This window comes from Paecilomyces variotii (assembly GCF_004022145.1).
Source record: "Paecilomyces variotii strain CBS 101075 chromosome Unknown C8Q69scaffold_6, whole genome shotgun sequence".
NCBI classification, from domain to species: Eukaryota; Fungi; Ascomycota; class Eurotiomycetes; order Eurotiales; family Thermoascaceae; genus Paecilomyces; species Paecilomyces variotii.
The window spans coordinates 383,161-404,909 of NW_021167145.1; the positions used below are offsets into that span (position 1 = coordinate 383,161).

Below are 21,749 nucleotides of genomic sequence, written 5' to 3' on the forward strand. Positions count from 1 at the left end.
ATACGATAGGCCTCGACAGTGATTGATAGTAAGTCTAGATCACAAGGACCCGCTTGTGGTTTCCTTCCTTGTGCCGGAATTGCAGGTAGTCTGGGATGCAAAGTCTGGTCAGTCTCTTAAACATAAGAATGTTGATTCAAACTAGGGGCAGTAACTGCTACGGCCGTCAGACCCATCCACTCACTCGACCAGCTTTACAATCCGGGAAGAGGAGGTTTCACGATCTGAGGGTGGGGTTGCCATACTCGAGCCAGATGCATCCGCATACTGTCCGTACTTTTGTATCGATGTATTATCCACTACAAGAAAAGGAATTGCTGGGATCATATTGGTTGCCACAGTCCTGTAAGTGATGCAGTTCATCGATGGCCGAATGCGGAGCAAGACATTCGTTGATCTACTGTGCAGGTGCTTTTAGGACGACATACAGAGTACTTCTTTATTCTCGATATGTGGACCTTTGTACTCCGGAGATAGCCCGTGCATATATTAAGACCCTTTTTTTTTCTGCAGATTAGAGCGTCACCGATAAAATGGCACAAGTGGCAATTTTCATGGTTTAAAGGACGATCAATGCTATTGATTCAGTAAATGAGCATAGAAGAGAGCCTGTATTTGGCCATCTATGTGAGACTCCCCTCAGATACTGAAAACTGGACTGCCGATCATCCATGATTGTCAGCGTATATCATATCTGCTGGTTCCAATCACTCACATCATATCGACGGCCACTTAGAGACGACACTCAATGGAGTCTTTCTGCCAGCTATTAAGCGTCATTTAGTCCTAATTCCCTCGGTCGGTACTTAGTCTCGCTTTATTCCCCTAGAATCTGAATATCGCTTTCTCAGACTGCGCGTAATCCTGTATTGAAGAGTACTTTAGTCCATACTTTGTACGTCTTAGCTGTCTTAGATCGATCCCAGATGCTCGGTTCGCAACTAAAGTGCCCCATCACGACCGAAGTCCGTGGGTAGCGAAACTTTACTTTATTTACGGGTACAAACTATAACTTTATTTTCACCTATGTATAAACTCTCATCGAAATGCGACCATAGAGCAGTCTATACTTTTGAGAATATGGGCGTTTAACTCCTGCTTCGTAAAAGGCAAAGGATTAGTGCCCGTACTTGTTGAGTTCTCCGAAACAGATGCTACTACAACGATGGCTGGCATTTGAATCCTAGCCAGTCGTCATTCAAATTCCCCTATGGTTGGTCCCCCGGGATTTGTTTTAGGCGTTCTCAAGGCCTGCAAGAGATGGCGTGCATAGTGACTTGCATAGCGCGAACTCATCCTCTGACCGGTTATCTGACTACAAGTTCAGCGCGAAGTCGACCTTCGTGTGAAAGTCTACTTAGTACTTGCTTGGTCAGAATGAATCGCGAACACGATTAGCCTCTCTCCCAGTGGTTTGGTTCGACCCCCACGGGTTTCCTTACCATGGCGTTACGCCTATCACATCATACGGCCTCCCATTGAATTAGTGCTAAGTCTTGGTCCCACGGCGTAGCGCTCACAAGAGGTGAGAAAGATGATCACGAGGATTTCGCGATCCTGTGTACCTACCAGCGACGAGCACCGATAGATATTCTGAGCGATATCCTGGCAAGGATCTCGAGGTAAACTATAGGTGATGCATGGGGCAGAAGTTTACGAGACAGATCACCCTATGACGCAAGTCGCACCCAGGGTGCTTGTGTAACTATCAGATGAACTACGCCTTACCCTGCCAGTGAGATCTCGGTGTGACTCACCACGATCTCGGGATTGAGGCTCGTGAAAAGGGAATGTGATCTCCATGCAGGGAGAGCCAGGGAAATCCCAGCAGATATAGGTACCCTGGTATGCTTCGGTACTCATCCGGAACTTATGCTGAACCATCCTCCTTGGAGAAAAGTATGTGTGTAGCCGTTGCTTATCTTTTTTAATATCTCTAGCTTTAGCAACGGTAAATTGTACCTGACAAAGATACATTCACCGCCGGAGTAAGCAAGTAGAGTAACACATAAGCATAGCCCCAGTCTCATCCGCAGGAAGTATCGAAACTATATTGCTCGTGCTTTTCTTCTTGCTCACCGACATAAAGTTCACGTGTAGTATGATGTGCTACGAGTCTGCCATCCAACTTTAGAGATCTTTATACGGTGTGTCTTGATTCCATGTGTTGCCACCGGGGACCCTGCAGGATTAGTGTTCGTATGTATTTGGTCGGTGGGAGTCGGAGGGTGTCTTGGTTACCCGATGGATGGAATAAAGAATTGAACCTCACCAGCCGCCCACCCAGTTTTTATGAGCGGCGAACTGAGGTGAGGGTGTATAAGTAGCCACTATCGTCTCTCCGTGGCTGTTGTAGATTTCGTCATAGGTTATTCTTCCTGCAAAGGTGTGTATACCACTATTCTGCCTTCTGGGTGATCTAGGCAATTATATATAGCTGAATCTATCAAATTGGATTATTTTCTGCAGGCCTGCGCGATATCTCTGTTCAGAATTACTTGGTATTTGAGAGAAGGCAAACGTCACATGTGCCTCTTGGGTCTTCTTATCCACCCTTGCCTTCCACATCAGATATTACTTTGGGCTTCATAAAGAAAGCAGAGACACTGCTTCCGGTTGCAAGCAGTCAATCTGCTATACCTAATCACTCATACTCCACCAATCGTCAAAAGTCCAATACACTTCACCTCTAGTGAACAGCAAGCAGAGCATTCACACAGAGGAGGCGAGCCTTGGTATTGAAACCCAGCGCCCTCAAGGCCCAGTCCTGCTTTATCAAATTACCGAAATAAGGAATTACCAGCAGGGACATTGATTCCCCACAATAGAACAAGTACGTATACCACAAAGTGAGGGATCCTGTTCACATTCTGTTATTCAGGATGGTATTCTTAGGGTTGAGGTATTAGAACCGCGAGAGTGGCTGACCCATTGAACAGGATACCAAGACAAGAAGAGTGTGGCACTGCGCAGTACATCTAGTCTAACCCCACGTCTAGAAGATCATCAACGGAAAGATTCAGAGGTGCATCAAGAAAGCGTTACGCTCTTGTCTGGCTTAGCCAGGTTAATCGCCGAGAAGTACGATTCAAAGATATTATTATACGACCAGCGAATTTATCGACTCCAACCACACATATAGAGAGCCCATTTCCTTCATTCAAGGGCATTGTGTTTAGGTTCCTTGTTGTTTGAAGTGCGCTGTACTTGCCACTGTTGATCTCTCTTCTGCAGTACTTTCGTACTTTTGACCCCCGGCTTGTTATTCGGTCTATTGGAGACGCGTGAAAAGAAGCGACCGGCAAACGTGCCGGATCACCTCCAATAATAGAAGCCCTCCCCAACTTGAGACTTACAGGGAGTGACTTTGACTTCTTTTTTTACCCTGGAATCGGGACGAGGATCGCTTCCTATCACATTCTCTTTGTCCGGGGCCCCGGTTCGCGTGGGCCGCCAGGCGCGTTTTGGATTGCCTGAAATTCCAGTCAAGCTACTACCCCTTTCCTCTCCAGTGACTCTGCATTCGACTTTTTATTGTTCTTTACTTGTTGTGAATTGTTAGTCTATCTTCTGGGCTTGTGTTGGGAGTAATTTGATATTTGGCGCTTTCATTGCTTTTTATTTCTATCTATCGTTTTATTATCTTCCTTTGAACTAGTTCCTCTGTGGAAGTAACTATTTCGTCACTGTTTCCTCTTTTACTCTTTTTTATATACACCAGAATTTCCTTTTTCTTCAATTTCTTCAGTCAATTTCTTCAGCTTATAAGGGCTTTTCTTTTCCGTTTGGAACTGATCTGCAGCAGAGTCCTGAGACGTTTTATTTTTTCCAGGGACTATCTATACTCTGTGTGGAGACTCGACTGAAGGCGTGTTGCATCTAATTACGCCGCTTTCTCGCTGTCTGCGCTCGAATACCGCACATCCTTTTCACTTCCAGCTGTGGAGCGGAAGAAGTTGCAAGGATGAAGCTAGAAGTGGACGATGCGCTTCAAAAGGGTGTAACCCTCTTGGGTCATGACAAGCCCGACCTCCTCAGAAACATGCCTATGGAAATCATGTTTATGATCCTCTCTCATTTGAATATTTCATCGTTGGTTTCTTTTGGTGAAACTTCACGTGCGAATTATATATACCATACGCTATGTCTGAAGCGTCTTCATATCGCCGTTTTCCAAAAGCGGCTCCATACAACTATTGCATTCATCGAGGCTACCTCAAGCACGACCGAACACTCTGGACGATGGGGTATAGATTCTGAACACCAAGTGTCTATCGTTCTGCCCCGAAGCAATAGGGGGAAAGAGGTCGTTGGGCATAGGTCGCCATTGAGGGGCTCGCGATGGTCTGCGGAGACAAGAAGGCGAAACTGGGAGCGAGATGAGGAAAATCCACCATCTCTGAATCATACAATCCTGTCACAGAATGAGGTCTTCGCAAATCTTCTGAGTCGATATGGTAGAAGTCTTCATGATCTTGAGTTTATGGCATATGATTTGGATGCTAGGGGTGCTGTTGCACTCGCAACTCATTGCAAGTGGAAACTTCGCCATCTGGCTCTGAGATTTGAACATCCGTACATTCGGGACGCCATTTTGTCTCGAGGATATTGGATGAAACCTGCCCCAAGCAGCACGGCTTGGAATGCGTTAATCGGCAGTGGCAGCTATGAGAAGGACATGGGACCGACAGGCCTAGAGAGTCTGGTGTTGGAGAGAGCCGGGATCACAGCCTGGCAGCTGCAAATGCTCGTGAAAAGAAACCCAAGACTGAAAGATCTGCGACTGAGAACATGCAAGGCCATCCAACTGGAGTTTTTGAATTGGCTAGGAGGGATTGAGAAAGACCCCAACGAGGGACCTAACAACGACTCAGAAGATGCCCCTGGTTCATCGCTACAAGTGCTGTGGCTCGAGAACTCTGATGAAATATCTGCGGAGAGAATAGATGCGAGTGAGAAAGTAGTCGGCCTTGAATGGATGGTAGGGATGAAGAGTTTGAAGGTATGTTCGCTTGCTCAATCTATGCTTTCGATAATCAGAAGAGAGTCCTGACTCCATCCCATAGTCCCTGTCTTTTCGTGATTGTCGACGAATAAACGCCGACATCATTGAGAAGGCAAACAAGGAAATCTGGCATATCCCCGAGGTCTTCTTACCCTATCCCCTTGGGCCGTCCGGAGGTGGTGAGGGAACTATCGAAGTTGACCCTGCTTATATGTGATGACTTGGTGAGACTGATTGGTTCACATGCCGAGGAATATGAATCCTGGGACTTTCCTACTTATTTCGTTGTCTTCTGGTACTATCCTCTTCCTCTCTTGTTTTAAAATTGGATGAGTTGGGGTATTTGATAATGAGACCATGCCATGTTATTATGTATATTAATTAGTATTCTATGGCTCGATTTTTGAAGTCAGAGTATCAATATTCACTTGAACCTTTTGATTGCATATTTGTATGTTCCAGGAATGTGTGGTCAATTGTATGTTTAGTGACATACGGTGCTGAAGGAGCATACCGCTGTGTGAGATTATTCACAACAGTGATAAAGATTCACATTAGCTGTCTAATATAGTAGTAGACAGTATCTTGCCTTCAGTCTGAGATGGAAGAAGTGGTATATGCGTCCAATCCTATAGGATAAAGCCTGAATGGACATCTTAAAGTCAGGTCTTTGATAAAGGCGTTGTTTTCACTATACCCCTGCAGAGTTCCATATTGCCATATGGTGCTGGCGGACGCCGTCAGTCATAACATTGGGACTTGCCTGGGCATCAGTGTTGAAGCAGGCCCTTCACTATTTTAACCTCACCCCAGCCGCGCAAACACTCCCTCTCTCCTCATCACACACCTCCAACTGCGGCTTGCTCTGCGGGTCAACTCATCCTGCGGCTTGAATTCGCGGCTTGAAAAGAATACACCTACAGAAGCACTGAAAAAAACCTCATCATGCCTTTCCCACACAGATTTCTTCATCATCCTTTTGGCTTTTTGCCTCGCAGACAACCATCTGAAGAACACAACCATCAGAACGCGTATCCTGACTTCCCCAATCCAAACATCAATCAGGGCCAGGAGCGTTTCTACGCACGCTATCAAGCGCACGTCCGTAGAGAGCCCGAGTCTCCTTCTCCTGAACCTCGTTCTCCTGCCACCGACCTGGCTGCTTTTCGTTACCCTGAATCACTTGCCCCTTTCGAATCCCCTGAATCTGGACCGGTCAACTTGAGTCCAGAAGATCGGTTGCTAGCTCTTGTGACCGGCCCTGAACGTGCTCGTGACTCTGAAATCGCAGGTCCTCACCCGTTTCCTGAACGGCCTGACAACATGATTGGACCCAATCCTCAGGGTGTCCCGTACACCATCAGCTCTGAAGAATGGTCTCTTGCTTCCAACTCTTCCAAGGATTCCCAGGGCGTTGGTGACATTCCTGAGGGACAGCTGTCTGCTAGACTGAAGAGCGTGGTCTCAGTTTACTCGACGGTCTATGCTGTAGCTAAGACTGCTTTCACGATTTTCGAGAACTATGGAGTCGAAGTAAGTTAAGCCCCAAGTGGAGACGCGTCTTTGATACCGAGAACTGACACGGCATAGCTTGATGATACTCCTGCCGGTATCAAATTTCATATTGAACGTGCTGAAGCTGAAGTCACCAGCAACTCTATTCCTACCTTGATCAAGACCATCGAAGACTGCTATTATGTCCTGTACGCTCGCCTTGCTATCGAAATGGGCAACGTCCAGCTCTGTGCTTCCTTCAACTTGGACATCCGTCGTCTGTCTGGCCGAGACACCATGACACTTCCTGAGCCTAGTCATCTTTACCTCATCTTGCGTGCATGCAAGGAAGTGCTTGAAGCACCGGAAGTTTGCAAAGTCCTCGATGCTGAAATCGTCAAGCAGCATCAGGAAGAATTCGTCCGTCGTGCCATGGCCGAGTTCGAGCAAAAAGAACACACTGCCAACGACTTGCTAGGCTACCGTCGCTACATGACTAGCCTGATCGAACAGGAAGATTCTGAATTCAGCAGAACCTGGCGTGGACTGAACCCCGTCTACCAGATGGCCCCAGGCGAAATCCTTGCCATGCTATCCGAGAAATATCTCTCTGTCGAGCCCGTCAAGAAAAACAGCACCCTCGCCACAAGGGACCTCCCGTTTATCGACCGCGAGCGTGTCAACCCCGACGCATGGGAGCGGGAAATAATCTTGGACAACAGACAGGCCACCTGGGCCAAACTCGAAGGGAAGAGTGTCGGAGAGATGCGTCGCGAGGACGAGCGGCGCCCGCTCCTTGACTATGTCAAGGAGTGCAAGTGCATCTGCTTCTCGTTCTGCTCCTGCGCGACGGAGTGCACCAACAACGTTGAGCGTCTCTGTCCATGCGCTGAGCGCATGATGCGCATCCTCCTGGCCGAAGGCTCCTCGCCCAGGGACCAGGCGTTCGGGCAACGGTGCGCCGACTTGGCCGCCCTCGTTTTCGAGGGTCTGGCCTCCGTCTACCGGGGAGCCCATGGTTCAGAAATGGCCATGGAGCTCAAGTCGGCGCTGGACCTCTTCAAAAGAGAGGTCCTCAACGAGCGCCTGGCTGCCCTGGGGGCCAGAGAGTAGATGTCGCCGGGGTGGGAAGGAGGAGGGGGAGGGGGAGGGGGAGGGGGAAATCTGGGAAAAAAGAAAATATTAAAATAAAAAAAAAAAAATATCTTCAGCATGTGGTTGTTGGAGACCGATTGACCCTGTCGAGACGGGGGAACTGGCCCTAAGCTGGCTCCCCCAGTGGTAGATAGATCTTGGTCCAGACCGAAACAGGCTACATTTGTTAAAACCATCCAGTGCATCCTCGTAAGGCTCCCGTATGTATCGAGTGAGTATTGCTCTTATCGACGATAAATAAACCGGAGGATGATCGAAGTGAGATGAGCAAGGCAGGGTTGGTGGTGAAGCTGGTGGCTCACCGAGAAGGCATGTAGTTAGTTAGTTGACGTTCTCGGCCGTCTAAGTAATACTAGTAACACCTGACGAGTCACGCACGCCTCGGTGCTCGAGCCTCGTGTACGGCTTCTTCTCAGCTCCAAGGGGCGGAATCATCAGCGTTATATTATCGTCAGCATCTCCGCCGTCCTTCTTCCACCGACCTTCTTTGTTTCAGAATGCTATGAGCCCCGCCTATCGTGCGCCCGGGGTGCACTCTGAGCGGGCATGCTTGTCGAGTCCATATTGTCTTCTCCGGCCCCGCGAACCATCTTCGCCCGGAGTCCGCTGCGGATAAAGTCTTGGATATCAGCAGCATCCGTGCGACGCTATAGTGCCGTGCCTTCGTACGGCACTACAACGCCGATTCCAGAGAATTCGCCCGATTTGCTTTTTACCTCTCCCTATCGATTCGAGACGGGATATGCCCTCTCCCCCAAACGTCCTTCACGACCGTTTCCGCCGCCATTCCTGTCTCCACCGTCGACATCCTTCTCCGATCCTCTAACAACTCACTTTCGAGGGCAGGATAGGCGATTAACCCTCAAGGGGGATCTGATCAGAGGCTTAACAAACGGGGATGATGCCGTCCTGGTTGCCGAGAACTTCATTGGAGTCAATGACGGGGTAGGAGCCTGGGCGACGAGGCCCCATGGGCATGCAGCGTACGGCACCCGCATGATTCTGCTATGGAATATTGACACTGACGACGGGATGTAGGTTATGGTCCAGACTCATCTTGCACTTTTGGGCTCTTGAGGTTGAGCGCGGGTCCAAGATCGCTGCTGAACCGGATCCTGTCGAATATCTACAGCGAGCCTACGAGGAGACGGTCGAAGCCACCACAAAACCCAACGAATGGGTAGGAACAACTACCACCGTGACCGCGCTTTTACATCACACCGAAGACCCAGACCCTAAGCCGATACTATACGTGACCAACCTGGGAGACTCACAAGTTCTTGTGATTCGTCCAGGTGAGCAGCAGCCCATATTCAAGACCACAGAACAATGGCACTGGTTCGATTGTCCTTTGCAGTTGGGTACGAACAGTAAAGATACTCCGCGCAAAGACGCGGTTCTGTCAAAAGTCGAGCTGCAGGAAAACGATATTGTGGTTGCAGTCTCCGATGGAGTCATTGATAATCTCTGGGAGCACGAAATCGTGTCGACTATCCTGAAAGCCGTAGAGAGATGGGAAGCAGGTGAAGGTGGAGAAGCGCAAGGTGACCGGACTGCTGGAGCGGGCGGTGGCATGGTCTACGCGGCTAGGGAGCTGCTGAAGGCCGCACATACAATCGCGCAAGACCCTTTCGCAGAAAGCCCCTATATGGAAAAGGCTATAGAGGAGGGTCTTACCATCGAAGGAGGTGCGTACTCATGAATCATCCATTGTTTTTCTATTCTGACTGCTGGCAGGGAAAATGGATGATATCAGTGTCGTGACGGCGCTTTGCAAGAAGCGTCCAGGCTGATTAGTGAAAGATGTGTGAAGCTTCCCATGTCTTGGGAAGAAGAATATCTATACCTTCAATAGGCTAGCAACACTGGGTTGCCAAGCAGTCAGGAAACGATTGTTATCACTTGGGCTGGAGTCGCCGTTCTGCTTGTGACCATCATCTGCGGTCGCCGAACCCGCAACAGGAAATTGTATCGAGTCTTCCGAGCACGAAGAACGCCGCTTTTGTCTAAAAAACCCACCTTTCCGAATACCCTGAAAGCTGCGTACGAACAGTAATTACATTCAGTTCCCTTATCAGGATTCAGATAATGACAATGCGACCTCGGGTTTGCGCGCCGGAATCATCCTGAAAGGGCAGAAACCCTCATCACATCCGACCTCAGAAACACACCTACACTCAGTCAAAGGGCCAAATCCCTGTCTCGGGACCTGGAACAAGAATATTATGACTAGCGCAAGGATATGCGCTTCAAAGGCCAATGCACAGAACTTGTGTACTTTACACTCAATACCTGTATCATAATAACAGGCGGCGGGGATAGGGGGCGCATTGAAGGGATAGATAAGGATACATATAGAATCTCTTAATGATTATCTTCTATAGATTCTGGTACGACTTGGCTTCCGCATTATACTTGATTTCGTATCGAACAAGTAATATGTATCTGATTCTTATCGCGTGATTCCTACATATGTACAGGTTTGACTCCAGCCAAATTCGTGCACAGACCACACTTAAAGCGCGGCGCGCGGGAAAGCAAACCTTTTGCGGAGCCGGCCAAAAAAAGTTTCGGCGGCAGCAGCAACTTCAACGTGCTCGTCCTGCCAGATTCTCTCACCTTTCATTTTATCCCTCTTCCTGTTGTCTGACGAGCTAATTCGTCAGCTGCGATCAATATGAGGGCCAAGCGGTCGAAGAAGTATCGCAAGCTCATGCACCAGTATGAGCTTACTTTCGGCTTCCGCGAGCCGTATCAAGTGCTGGGTACGTTCATCTGGGAGCTTTGAGGAAAAGCCATGGAAAGTCGGATAATTCTGTTCATATTTACTGACTTTGAACATAAAGTGGACTCGAATTTCCTTCGTGCAGTGCACTCTTTCAAGATGGATCTCATCCCGGCCCTCGAGCGAACGGTGCAAGGGAAAGTCAAGCCTCGTACGTATATCTTTCTTCAGGAGCACTCTCCCGAATTCAGTACGGATATAGATGCTAACGGTATATTTCCTTGCGACTGCAGTTCTGACGAAATGTTCTCTGGCCGCTATCATGGCCGACTCCCCAACCAACTCGAGGACCGACAAGCCCATCCGTCCCGCGCATCTCCCTCCGCCCACAGTCCTCCCTCTCCGCCACTGCTCTCACAACCCTGAATCTACTCCCATCGACGAAGTCGACTGTCTCATGTCTCTTCTTTCGCCTAGTCCGGATGCCAAAAAGAACAAAGAACACTACATCCTAGCGACCTCAGATCCTCCTACGCCGCACGAAGACAAAGATGCCGCCAATTCGAAGAAGAGAAAGAGGGTAGACCCTAGCCAAGATCCTTTGCGGCGTGCCCAGTCTCTTCGTTCTGCAGCGCGCGCTATTCCTGGTGTCCCGATCATCTACGTTAAGCGTTCGGTGGTGATCTTGGAGCCTATGAGCACGTCGTCAGAGCACGTGAGAGACGGCGTTGAGAGGGATAAGTTCAAGGTTGGAATTCAGGCTACAGCGACGGGAAAGAGGAAACGAGAAGAGGAGGAGGAGGCGCAGAAGAAGGAGCGCGGATTGAAGAGGGCCAAGGGTCCGAACCCGTTGAGTGTGAAGAAGCCGAAGAAGGCAAAGGAAGACCCGTCGAAGCAGGGTCTGAAGCAGAAGAAGAGGAATGAGCAATCCAAGAACGGGGCTCCGGGAGAAGCTAATCACAATGGTGACGGCGAAGAGAGAAGAGAGGATGGCGAAGGCGCACACAAGAAGCGCAAGAGGCGGCACAAGAGCGCGAAAACCAGCGGTGATCAACCTGGAGGACCTGAAAAGGCTGAGGCGGCCGCTCCCGCTGAAGCAACGGAATGATTCTGTTTAATACCGGCTTGGCTGCATCCATTTATCTAGACGGCGTTTCGGTGGAAACTTTTCATCTTGGGCATTAATGTTTCGGTCGTGTGATCACCTCTTCAATATCACTTCGGCCATAAAAGTACTGTACATACATACTAAGAGTGGAATTCATTCACCTTCGATGATAACATGAGTGGAATCTTGGTGTGCATCCTCCTCTATCCCTCCAATAGAGGCACCTTCTCGCCCCTGTGTAATATTCGAAACTTCCTTTCCAAAAGAGAGACCATCTGAGATAACGCCTCGGAGCTCCAACCCATCAATGCGGTAATATACATACATATCCTGCTCCGTTCAGCAACCTCAAGTCCCAATCAACCAATCCATCAATCAATCAATCACTGCTTCGTCTCCGCGCTTCCCGTCGCCGCACTCGTCGTATCTGCAGGAGCAACCACACCTTCCCTCACTCTCTCTTCAGCCCAAATCTGCTCAATCCGCTTTCTATTCTCACGGGCCTTGTCGCGATTCCGTTTCGCGCGCTCATAACGCTCCGCACCTAGGCATTTGTTCACTTGAACTTTGATATCGCTGCACTGACCCATGGCTTTCCAGAGGAATCCTCGCGCGTGGCACTCGTCGAGCATGGTCATGATTTCTTCGCAGTCTGGGGGGACAAATTGGTTAGTCAGTCAGCATGGTTGATGGTTGATAACTAGTTGGAGTTTTATGTGTATTTAATAATACACAAATCAAATGACAAGGGAGATGGGTTGGGGAAGACGTACTGGCATTTTCGGGGGTGTGTAGATGAGAATGCATTTTCGGGATATGGCGTTCAACGTTCGCCTTTTTTCTCTGTTCTGGATGGGATGGAGATGAGAATGGGTGCGAGATTGTTGGTAGAAGAGATTGGAGAGGAAGAAGAGAGTCGTGATAGAAATCGAATTACGGGTATCGATTGATGTTGTGAAATGTGTCCTGGTTGATTGATGGATTGATTGATTGATATGATTCTATCTTCAGTTCTCTCTCTCTCTCTCTCCGCTCGTCGTTCTGGTTCCGCCGCGGGATTTGGCTGACCTCCGAGAGGCCGGGGGCGGTCGATCGATCGGGCTGTCCAAAACTAACTTAGCGCCTAGTCTACTGTATTCTGCCGGGCGGAAACGAGGTGTCGAACCACAGAAGAAAATTATTATTGTCGGTGAAACAAGAAAGAGGCGTCGCAAGAAACGCAATTTTGTTTCTTGTTCTGTTTCACTGTTTTATTTACTCTTCCTTATAGGAAACAGAGGTCGTCTACTTGTTTTCACTTGGAGGGATAGCGGCTATACTAGACGAAAGGGTCGAGAAGTCTGCAAAGAAGTTTTTTTTTGCCGGGTCCCCCAGCCCCGCCGTTATCGAGACCCGTTTATCTAGGCGGCGCGTGCGAAAAAAGGGAAAAAAAAAGTTATTTACTCTTTCTTCAGTTTGCGGGACATCAACAGGACACCAGTAGTGTGCAGCCATGTCGATGATTACGGCCACCTCCTGGGTGCGGCGCGGAGTCGCTGCCCAGTTCCCGACCAAATATGAGATCGACGAGGAGGAGATTGGTCGGATATCGAAGCTCGCGAAGATGCAGCTCGAGGAGGCCCAAGGTGACTTGAAGGCTGCGCAAGAGGAGGCTCAGGGTGAGGGTGCGACGGAGGGAAAGGAGACGGGGGATGACGATGTCATGGAAGATGATGCGGAGAAGGATGAGAAGTCGAAAAAAGAGTAGGTGGTGATCTATTCTCTGAGCTGTGAATAGACGAAGTCATGGGATAGGAAAGGAGCTAACTAGGATATTGCTTTAGTCATGACGATGATGATGATGACCTGAAGGAGTATGATCTCGATCACTATGACAGCGATCCTGTGGATGAGGACGGTGAGGAGATCACAATGTTCGGCAATGTCAAGTCATTGGCGTACCACAAGCCCCACGAGAAAGACCCTTACTTGGTTATCCCAGAGGGCGAAGACGAGGAGGAGCGGGAGGAGCTGCAGATTCTGCCTACGGATAACTTGCTTCTGGCCGCCAAGGTGGAGGATGAAGTGGCTCATCTGGAGGTGTATGTGTACGAGGACGAGGCCGACAATCTCTACGTCCACCACGATGTCATGCTTCCTGCCATCCCGCTCTGCGTTGAATGGCTCGACTTTCCCGTTGGACGGGGCACGGAAGGCCGCAGCACAGGCAACTTCGTCGCTGTTGGAACGATGGAGCCGGATATCGAGATCTGGGATCTTGACATTGTCGACTGCATGTACCCCAATGCTATTCTGGGCCAAGGTGGATCGGAAAACAGTGAACTGAAGAAGCCCAAAAAGAAGAAGAAGACCAAGGCAAACGACGAGTTCCACGTTGATTCCGTGCTGGCTCTGGCTGCCAACCGTCAGCACCGCAATCTGCTGGCTTCCGCATCGGCCGACAAGACCGTCAAGCTCTGGGACCTGAATACGGCCAAGTGCGCCAAGTCGTACACCCACCACACGGACAAGGTCTGCGCACTTGACTGGCATCCCCAGGAATCGACTGTCCTTTTGAGCGGCAGTTACGACCGAACCATTGTGGCTGCTGATATGCGAGCACCTGAGGCTCAGGGCGCACGATGGGGAGTCGAGTCGGACGTCGAAACTGTGCGATGGGACCTACACGACCCCAACTTCTTCTACGTCACAACGGACGGAGGAATGGTTTACCGCTACGATATCCGAAACGCGCCTGCGACCCCTCAGCAGTCCAAGGCACAGTGGTCGCTCCAGGCACACGACTCGTCTGTGTCGTCATTTGACATCAACCCCACGATTCCCGGATTCCTCGTGACAGGATCGACCGACAAGGAAGTCAAGCTTTGGAACGTTGAGAACAACAAGCCCAGCATGGTGGTATCGCGGAAACTGGACGTCGGCAAGGTCTTCTCGACCACGTTCGCGCCCGACCAGGAGGTGAGCTTCCGATTGGCCGTGGCCGGCAGCAAGGGCACTGTCCAGATCTGGGACACGTCGACCAACGGCGCGGTGCGTCGGGCGTTTGTGGGACGCATGCCGTCCTTGGAGGGCGAGGTGAAGGAGCGGATGATCGGTCTCAACCAGGACGACAGCGATTCCGACGACGACGAGGAACCCGCGGGGGAGGATGCGGGACCGGGTGGAGAGCAGGACGGATGGGAATCAATGGAAGAGGATTAAAAAGAATATATACATAAAAAACAGAAAAAGGAAGGACACCAAAACCAAGAAAAAGGAAGGAAGGACAAACAAAATGGGATGGTTAACTAGCATTTTGAGATACCCGGTTCTGTTCGGTCAAAACACACAAAGTCTGTGGTTGTAGTAGTCAGTATGGTGAGCCGTTGAAGAAGTCGTGGATGAGTAAATTTTCGCATGGACAAATAATGGCATATATGGTATTTTACATTTCATCATACTTTAGTTCAACAGAGCCATCATTTATGAGTAGTATAGGTAAATAGGTATCATCTCTTTTATCTGAGTTTCTTCCACAATTCGTATGAAATACCTCAGAGTAGATCTCTGGAATCGTACTAGTAGTAGGGGAAAGAAAAAAAAAAGCCAAATATCAAGAATCTCATTCTCCTATCGCGTGTCATATTATAGGGAATGGCTTAAAATGAATCAATATTACATAGGTAGTCTACTCTCGTCATCTCTTACCCGAAGAAGCAGCCCAATGGATCTATGTAGATAATTTGTTATTATGTATCTCACATAGTTGAACTGCACGCGATCGCGCCATGTGGTTCCCCGACATGATCGGTCCACGAGGTCGTCTCGCAGGAATGGCACCTAGAGTAGACTAATAGAGAGTATAACTATGTACATATCTCGGGGTTTTAGATTGACGTCAATTGGAATTTGTACAGTACGTAGAAGGAAATAATTCGAGCGGAAAGGGAGTGCCGCGTTGGATGGAGAATCTATTCCTGGATTACTTGAGTAGGTATTTAGTCGCAAAATTTAACCAGAGCATGATGTTATGGTCCTTACAAGTGAGTTCCATTACTCCGGCGTAGGGAATAACTACATGGATGATCTAGAGTAGAGTAACTATGATTTATGCAGTATAGAGAGAGAGAGAGAGATAACGAGATGGTTTAACGTTTCTCCGCAGGGTCGCATCTGAAACAAAGCGGAGATGAGATCGCGAGAAAGAGGGCCTGGTGGATGAGACGGAGCCCGGTCTTTTCTCCGTTGGTCCATTGCAGATCGCATCGAGGGGGTAGTGATACCCGCGACTCGAGGGAGCGCAAGGACCAGATGGACTCGATAGGAGAATTAAATTAAGTGATTGCGCACGTCACCTCTGAAACAGTGCAGGGTTCAAGGTGATGATGGATGGAGTAAATTTAGAAAGGATGAAGTTATGGTAGAATGTCCTATGGGTATACTAATAATCGACCAGAGTCGAGTACCTCGGTAAGTACTAAGTACGGAGTAGTATCGATCATGCGTGAAGTGTTCTCTCTTCCTGCAGAAGTCGAGTCAGTTGAATCGAAACAGAGCTGTTGTTTGATGGCGGGCGCACATGGCTGCATTCAAAGGCTGCCGCGTGCCCCTGGCTGTGTGCCTGGCTGGGCGCCACTACGACTGACTACACACACCGGCGTGCCAGCATCCGGGCTGGTTCCTGGCATTATTGGTTGCAGAAGGGGGAAACGTAGCATTAGTGACAGGTCAATGGTTGCCTGTGACCAGGATCATGTAGGCTAACTGGTAACTAAGTACTGTAGTAAGTATGGTACTCTCTCCCGGCTGGTAATAATAATAATTAATACCTGCAAGGTCACTGTGGGTTGCACAGGGCGCTTTAAAACAAAGCAGCTAGCTAGACGGATGGATCATAATACCATAGTGAGTGAGGTAACTACTAGGGTAACTAGGGCAAAGATGAAAAATGATGCAAGACAAGGCAAAAAGAAAAAAAGAAGAAAAAAAGAAAAAAGGCCTCATCAGAACCAGAGGTTCACCTTCTTTGCCCCCAACTCTCAACTCCACTGCAGAATTTGGCTCCGTCGCCCTACGAGCACCTGGAGAAAAAAGAGTGGCCCTGACCCTCAGCACGACTCACGGACCGGCTGGTCTAGTCCCTAGGTTCCTTAGATGCTCCCCCATCCCGGTGGTGGCGCCTGTGCCATGGCCCAGTGGTCCCTGGGATGATATCCTTCTTCGCCTTCATCTTTTCTGCTCCCTCGCTTCCTCTCCCTTCCACCCACCCCACCGTGCCCGAGGATTCCCTCCCTCTCTTCCTCGCTGTCCCGGGTGTCGAGATCTCTTCGCGGCCTTGTACTGTACATTCATTCTCTCTGGCGCGTCCTGGTTGTCCGCTCCTTCTCTATCTATCTATCTAACTATCTATCTATCATCCCTGATTCATTCCTTCGCCTTCTCTAGCAGAAGAGCGCTTGTCCATCCCACCAGTGCTGAGCAACTGGGTATTCCGGAGGCAAAAAAAGAAACAAAACTCAAAAAACCATTCCTTCAGAAAGAAAAAGAAAGAGAAAAACACTACTGCGATTCTCTTTGCAGGGCCGCCTGTTTCCTCAACAGTGCGACAGAAGAACAGACACATCGCCAACGTCGATCGAAGACGATAAGCCGATAAGCGACATTTCGATCGATTTGCTCTCCCAGATCAGTGATCTAGGAACACAGCATCCGAAGCTGGTCTCTACCCGACGCAGATTATCTATATTCAACCAGCATCATGAGTTCTTTGACCAGAGCATTCACCAAGCGCAACAAGCGCCCTGAGGTGTCTGCGCCGATGCCCTACCGCGAAGGCATTCCTCTGCCCAAGTCCGCGAGCGTTCGCCGCCCCAAGATTTCAGGACCCATGAACTTGATCTCGACGACCAACATGCTGGCCTATAATGCGCCCGACCTGCCGTCCGCGGTCTCGTCTTCGTCTTCCTCGATCCGGTCCGGTGATGAATCGGATGTGGCTCTGACCCCTAACAGCTTCGCATCACCGATTACCTCGCCCAGTATCACGTCAGACGAGACGTCCCCCCTCGGCCCGGAGCCTAACCATCTGACGTCCTACTTTCCAAAGCGGTCCGCGACAGTCAGCAGCACCCCGCGCTCGTCTACCTCGTCGACTTCCGCGGACGCACCCGCCGTGCCCAAGCGCGCGCTCTCCCACACCAAGAGATCCCACCAGGAACTCGCCCGCAAGCGATCGATGTCGCGCATGTCTCCGCCCCCCAACTCGCTGCGTGCCGTCCGCTCCAGCCAGGACTTCTTCCAGCCCATCGACTCTGCGAGTCACCCATTCAGCCGGGAGCTGGAGCAGGTCAACGAAGTGGTGGAGGACTTTGGCGGCAGTCGTGTTGTGCTCGACGAGGAGGAACAGATCCTGTTGAACAAGGGTCTGAAGAAATTCAGCGTGGAGGACTACATCACTGAGATCGAGGAGTTATATGGCAGCATCTTCAACGACCAGTTGGGCCCCGTGAGCAGCAGTGCCTGGCTCTAAGCTTTCCAGGGAGCGCTATGTTAACGTGATGTACGACAACCACTGTACCACATAACGAAATCGAGGGAACTGGTTACTTCCCGAGATGATCGACTTTCCGTTCTTGAGTCGTCTTCCTTCGTACGGGAGACGGCTCCTTCTTTTTCTTTTCGCCTTATTATTCGGATTCGTGTTACATATTGTGACATTATGACGTCCGTGGTGCAGTGACCACGGATCGACTTAGGGATATGGGATATGAACATAGTTTATGGCAGGATGCCTGGGTGGCGATTCTCGGTTTGCTCTTTTGCTGTTCTCTCAAGGGGGTCACTGTATTGTCCTCTGGCATATGGTGACTCACTTGGCTCATGGTTTTTTTCATTCAGACGAGTCCGCTCGATCCGAATATCCTTCGTTATCTGATCATGAGTGTTTCTTTTCTTCCGTTTACGAGCGGGGGTCGTTCATAGCGTGCAGTCCACAATCTGTGGTACATATGGTATTTCCTTCCTTTTCGTTTTATGGCGTCCGTTTTATGGCGTCCGCTAGAATTAACGTATCTACAAATGGATCTCTTTTCTCCCATCCTTGCCTACAGTCCACCAATATCAGCGTGTTAAATGATGTCTTTTTACCTCCACGACGCGTCTGTGCATAGTTCCATATAACCCAACTAGGTAACTTAGGGTTGGATCCATCGTGACCAATGAGCGCTAGACAAGCCCGGCGCACGGACATCAATCAGCCAGTCACGGGCCCCACGGCAGAAAAAAGCTGGTCTTCTTCACCGCCCGTCGATTCTTTTTTCGCTTTTCTCTCCGCCTGCTGTGTTACCCTCCATCCATCGTGGTGCTGACGCTCGTCTGTCTGCTTCCCCTCCGTCACGAAGAGACGCGACCAATATCGATCCGGGCAGACAGACGGGGCTGATTGACAGTCAAGAGTCATCTCTTTCAACTTAATTGAGAAACCGCTCCAGGACACTTCCCTCTCGAGTGGTAGTGTCGTCAGTGTCGTGTGCTCCCTGTGTCGACCATCATAACGCCTCCACGGTCGAGCGTTCAAGAGCGACAAAAGACCACATCCAGCCGATTCTGGACAGGAGCGGTCCTGCCAATGGAAAGATATCAGTCTTGTCCATCGAACACTGCAGAAATATCCTACCGGTCGAGCTGATATGGTATCCCTGGCCCCCGCTTCGGGTAAGCCTGGCACGGCGACCTCGAGACCCCCCTCGAAGATGGTAGTTTCATCCCCCGCGCCAATATTGAAAACATCCAAACCCGTCGATAACGCCGCCACCACGTCTGCGGGGACGAAGCGCAAGATGTCCGAGATGGACCTTTCTTCCTCTCCACCCTCGTCCGCTGCTTCGGATGCCGGCGGCGCTGGGCCTAGCCCGAAGAAGCGTGCAAGGGTCCAGTTTGATTCTGAAGTCAAGACGCGAAGTTTGCCGCCGAATGAAAGTATGAGTGGTTCGGAGCCAGAGAAGAGTGCTGCTGTTGTTCGGGAGGAGGTGCGCAGGGCGATCCAGAGACACCTGTCGGGCGCAGATAGTGAGGCGTATGATCGAATAAAGGAGATCTTTTCGGCCGATCCCAAGAAGATGGAAGAGGATGGGTCCTTGCCTTATGGCTTGCCCTCGCATACGACGTTGAAGCACCATCTGATGGGTTTGCTGTCCAACGTCGCGTCGCTTGATAGGAACTGTACCGGTCTGGTTCATTCAGTGTTGGATAGCGAGTGGCTTGGAAGAGACGAGTCGTATGTCAAACTCTACATTCGATTTCTCGGAAATCTTGCTGCGGCGCAAGGAGGCTATTTGGGCTCCGTGCTCAAGATGCTGGTCGGCTATCTGGGCGAAGGTAAGAGATGCTCCTCCGCCCGTGTAGTTTGTTCTAGCTGACAGCTTCGCGGCACAGTACCCAAAGGCACCGGCAAACTACCAGGCTACCCCCGCGTTAACACCGCCGAAATCTACGCCAGAGTCCATATGGCACTCCGCTACATCATGAACTTGATCCCTGCTGGAAGTGGCGCCCTGTCACCCATCCTCTCCATGCAGTTTCCCTTTGACACCGACTCCGTCAAGGCCAACGTCGCCTACACCAGGAATCTCATCAAGGTCATCGAGTATACGCCCGAACTGCAGGCAGATATCCTCGCTCTCGTCACAGAGAAGCTCGTAAAGATCGATGTGCAGATTCAAGTCGATATGGAAGACATTGAAGATGAGGCTGGAGAAGACCTAGTGCAGGATATCGCCTCGCCGGAACGGATCGCTCTGGCCGATGACGACTCGGACGCAGAGTCTGTTGCGAGCGATGATTCAATCGACGTCGACATGCGCCAGTTAAAGGCTGTCAAGGACAAGATTCACAAGCTCGACTGCATGATCGACACGCTATTCGAGTACTATGCTCCGCCTTTCACTTCGGGTTCCCTGGATGACAAAGAGAACGCCCTTGATCTCCTTCTGAGCCATTTCCAGAGCATCATCCTTCCTACGTACCGCTCTCGTCATTCCCAGTTCCTCCTCTTCCATTTCTCACAATCTTCCCCTATCCTTGTTGACCGCTTCGCCACTACTTGCATCCAACTCATCTTCAACAAGCTACAGCCGGGTATCACACGCCAGTCTGCGGCGGCATACCTCGCAAGCTTCGTCGCACGAGGTGCTCATGTCTCCAGCGAGGTGGTGCGCGATGTGTTTGACCTTCTGGGCACGCATCTGAACAATCTACGTTCTGAGTACGAGGAGGCTTGCCGTGGTCCCGATCTTCGACGGTATGGCCCGTTCTATTCCACTGCGCAGGCATTGCTCTACATCTTCTGCTTCCGCTGGCGTGATCTTACGACGGCTGCGCTCGAGAGTGACGATGCCAGCAATCTGGATGACATCGATCTGGAGGATGTTTCCTTCCCGATGTCTATCAAGGAGATCCTCCATCAGACCATCTACTCGAAGCTGAATCCGCTAAAGGTGTGCTCTCCCGCCATTGTGTCCGAGTTCGCTCGCATTGCACACCATCTTCGCTTCCTTTATGTCTTCCCGCTCCTGGAGACGAACAAGAGACTCCGTATCTCTTCGTTCCGCAGCATCTCAGCCATGGCCGATCCCCGCTTCAGCCAGATTGAGCGGGAGACCCGAGCTGGTGATGACGGTGGCTACCAGCTAGATGCCTACTTCCCGTTTGATCCCTACCAGCTCCCGCGAAGCCGGCGGTGGTTGGAGAACGATTATGTCGAGTGGCGCGGCATCCCTGGAGTCGATGACCGCGACGATGACTCGGACAGCGAAGCGGATGAAGGTGAGGAGGATCATGACGACGTCGTCAGCACTGATGGCGAGGATGACTGAAATGTCATCCCATCAGCAGTTCCAAGTACTCTGTTATTTTATCTATTCAACGAGTGGCCAGCGAATGCCTGGAAAAAGTCTGGTATCTTTCAAGCTTTTGTTTGTTTCGTGATTATTATTTAGCGCGGCGCCTGGAGCGATCATCTTCACACAACCTATGGCATGTGTTGAAATGTTTCCACTTTCTCTTGTTACATTACGACCCGATGGATAGTTACATATCTATCCTGATCTGGATGAAGATGTGAAAAAAGTGCAATATTGTAGGTAGAAAAAAATGTTAAAATTTATGGATCCAAAATACATCTCCTAGTAAACATTATCAAATTACCCCGTCGAACAACATCCTCAGCAGTATAACCTCAATCAAATCGACATACCGAGGAAGCCCTCGCTTTCTATTATATGTGC

The 21,749-nt window shown here is 50.1% G+C and overlaps 8 protein-coding genes across 8 annotated transcripts; 7 read left to right on the plus strand and 1 right to left on the minus strand.

The window, feature by feature from the left end:
- Positions 1–3,964: 3,964 nt before the first annotated feature.
- C8Q69DRAFT_507324 (F-box domain protein) lies at positions 3,965–5,222 on the plus strand (the record flags this gene model as incomplete). Its single annotated transcript, XM_028632877.1, has 2 exons — positions 3,965–5,002; positions 5,067–5,222. 2 exons carry the CDS (start codon positions 3,965–3,967, stop codon positions 5,220–5,222), a joined length of 1,194 nt encoding a protein of 397 aa, XP_028484588.1.
- Positions 5,223–5,763: 541 nt separating this feature from the next.
- Positions 5,764–7,990, plus strand: C8Q69DRAFT_275969 (hypothetical protein). The gene is made up of 2 exons (XM_028626851.1): positions 5,764–6,538; positions 6,596–7,990. The coding sequence occupies exons 1-2, from the start codon at positions 5,951–5,953 to the stop codon at positions 7,610–7,612; spliced, it is 1,605 nt and encodes a 534-aa protein (XP_028484589.1). The 5' UTR covers positions 5,764–5,950; the 3' UTR covers positions 7,613–7,990.
- A 210-nt stretch (positions 7,991–8,200) lies between these two features.
- On the plus strand, positions 8,201–9,447 carry C8Q69DRAFT_507326 (phosphatase 2C-like domain-containing protein; the record flags this gene model as incomplete). Its single annotated transcript, XM_028632878.1, has 3 exons — positions 8,201–8,637; positions 8,693–9,342; positions 9,392–9,447. 3 exons carry the CDS (start codon positions 8,201–8,203, stop codon positions 9,445–9,447), a joined length of 1,143 nt encoding a protein of 380 aa, XP_028484590.1.
- An 884-nt stretch (positions 9,448–10,331) lies between these two features.
- Positions 10,332–11,487, plus strand: C8Q69DRAFT_444902 (putative rRNA processing protein; the record flags this gene model as incomplete). Its single annotated transcript, XM_028629027.1, has 3 exons — positions 10,332–10,419; positions 10,501–10,590; positions 10,673–11,487. The coding sequence occupies 3 exons, from the start codon at positions 10,332–10,334 to the stop codon at positions 11,485–11,487; spliced, it is 993 nt and encodes a 330-aa protein (XP_028484591.1).
- A 191-nt stretch (positions 11,488–11,678) lies between these two features.
- Positions 11,679–12,653, minus strand: C8Q69DRAFT_276009 (cytochrome c oxidase biogenesis protein Cmc1 like-domain-containing protein). Its single transcript, XM_028626853.1, has 2 exons — positions 12,261–12,653; positions 11,679–12,139 (listed from the first exon to the last, which is right to left on the minus strand). Exons 1-2 carry the CDS (start codon positions 12,292–12,294, stop codon positions 11,871–11,873), a joined length of 303 nt encoding a protein of 100 aa, XP_028484592.1. The 5' UTR covers positions 12,295–12,653; the 3' UTR covers positions 11,679–11,870.
- C8Q69DRAFT_276002 (putative rRNA processing protein Pwp1) lies at positions 12,553–15,128 on the plus strand. The gene is made up of 2 exons (XM_028626852.1): positions 12,553–13,230; positions 13,311–15,128. Exons 1-2 carry the CDS (start codon positions 12,980–12,982, stop codon positions 14,686–14,688), a joined length of 1,629 nt encoding a protein of 542 aa, XP_028484593.1. The 5' UTR covers positions 12,553–12,979; the 3' UTR covers positions 14,689–15,128.
- Positions 15,129–16,917: 1,789 nt separating this feature from the next.
- On the plus strand, positions 16,918–18,120 carry C8Q69DRAFT_276059 (hypothetical protein). The gene has a single exon (XM_028626855.1). The coding sequence runs from the start codon at positions 17,225–17,227 to the stop codon at positions 17,993–17,995; it is 771 nt and encodes a 256-aa protein (XP_028484594.1). The 5' UTR covers positions 16,918–17,224; the 3' UTR covers positions 17,996–18,120.
- A 920-nt stretch (positions 18,121–19,040) lies between these two features.
- Positions 19,041–21,670, plus strand: C8Q69DRAFT_276053 (RNA polymerase I-specific transcription initiation factor RRN3 superfamily). Its single transcript, XM_028626854.1, has 2 exons — positions 19,041–19,842; positions 19,900–21,670. The coding sequence occupies exons 1-2, from the start codon at positions 19,155–19,157 to the stop codon at positions 21,336–21,338; spliced, it is 2,127 nt and encodes a 708-aa protein (XP_028484595.1). The 5' UTR covers positions 19,041–19,154; the 3' UTR covers positions 21,339–21,670.
- Positions 21,671–21,749: the final 79 nt, after the last annotated feature.

Excerpts from the sequence above, each read along its gene's own strand:
- C8Q69DRAFT_276002 (XM_028626852.1), top strand. The coding sequence starts at position 12,980 with ATGTCGATGATTACGGCCACCTCCTGGGTGCGGCGCGGAGTCGCTGCC. Across the intron at positions 13,231-13,310 it reads GATGAGAAGTCGAAAAAAGA|TCATGACGATGATGATGATG; the intron begins GTAGGTGGTGAT and ends ATATTGCTTTAG.
- C8Q69DRAFT_276053 (XM_028626854.1), top strand. The coding sequence starts at position 19,155 with ATGGTATCCCTGGCCCCCGCTTCGGGTAAGCCTGGCACGGCGACCTCG. Across the intron at positions 19,843-19,899 it reads GGTCGGCTATCTGGGCGAAG|TACCCAAAGGCACCGGCAAA; the intron begins GTAAGAGATGCT and ends TTCGCGGCACAG.
- C8Q69DRAFT_275969 (XM_028626851.1), top strand. The coding sequence starts at position 5,951 with ATGCCTTTCCCACACAGATTTCTTCATCATCCTTTTGGCTTTTTGCCT. Across the intron at positions 6,539-6,595 it reads TCGAGAACTATGGAGTCGAA|CTTGATGATACTCCTGCCGG; the intron begins GTAAGTTAAGCC and ends GACACGGCATAG.
- C8Q69DRAFT_276059 (XM_028626855.1), top strand. The coding sequence starts at position 17,225 with ATGAGTTCTTTGACCAGAGCATTCACCAAGCGCAACAAGCGCCCTGAG.
- C8Q69DRAFT_276009 (XM_028626853.1), bottom strand. The coding sequence starts at position 12,294 with ATGCATTCTCATCTACACACCCCCGAAAATGCCA. Across the intron at positions 12,140-12,260 it reads ACACACCCCCGAAAATGCCA|ACTGCGAAGAAATCATGACC; the intron begins GTACGTCTTCCC and ends TTGTCCCCCCAG.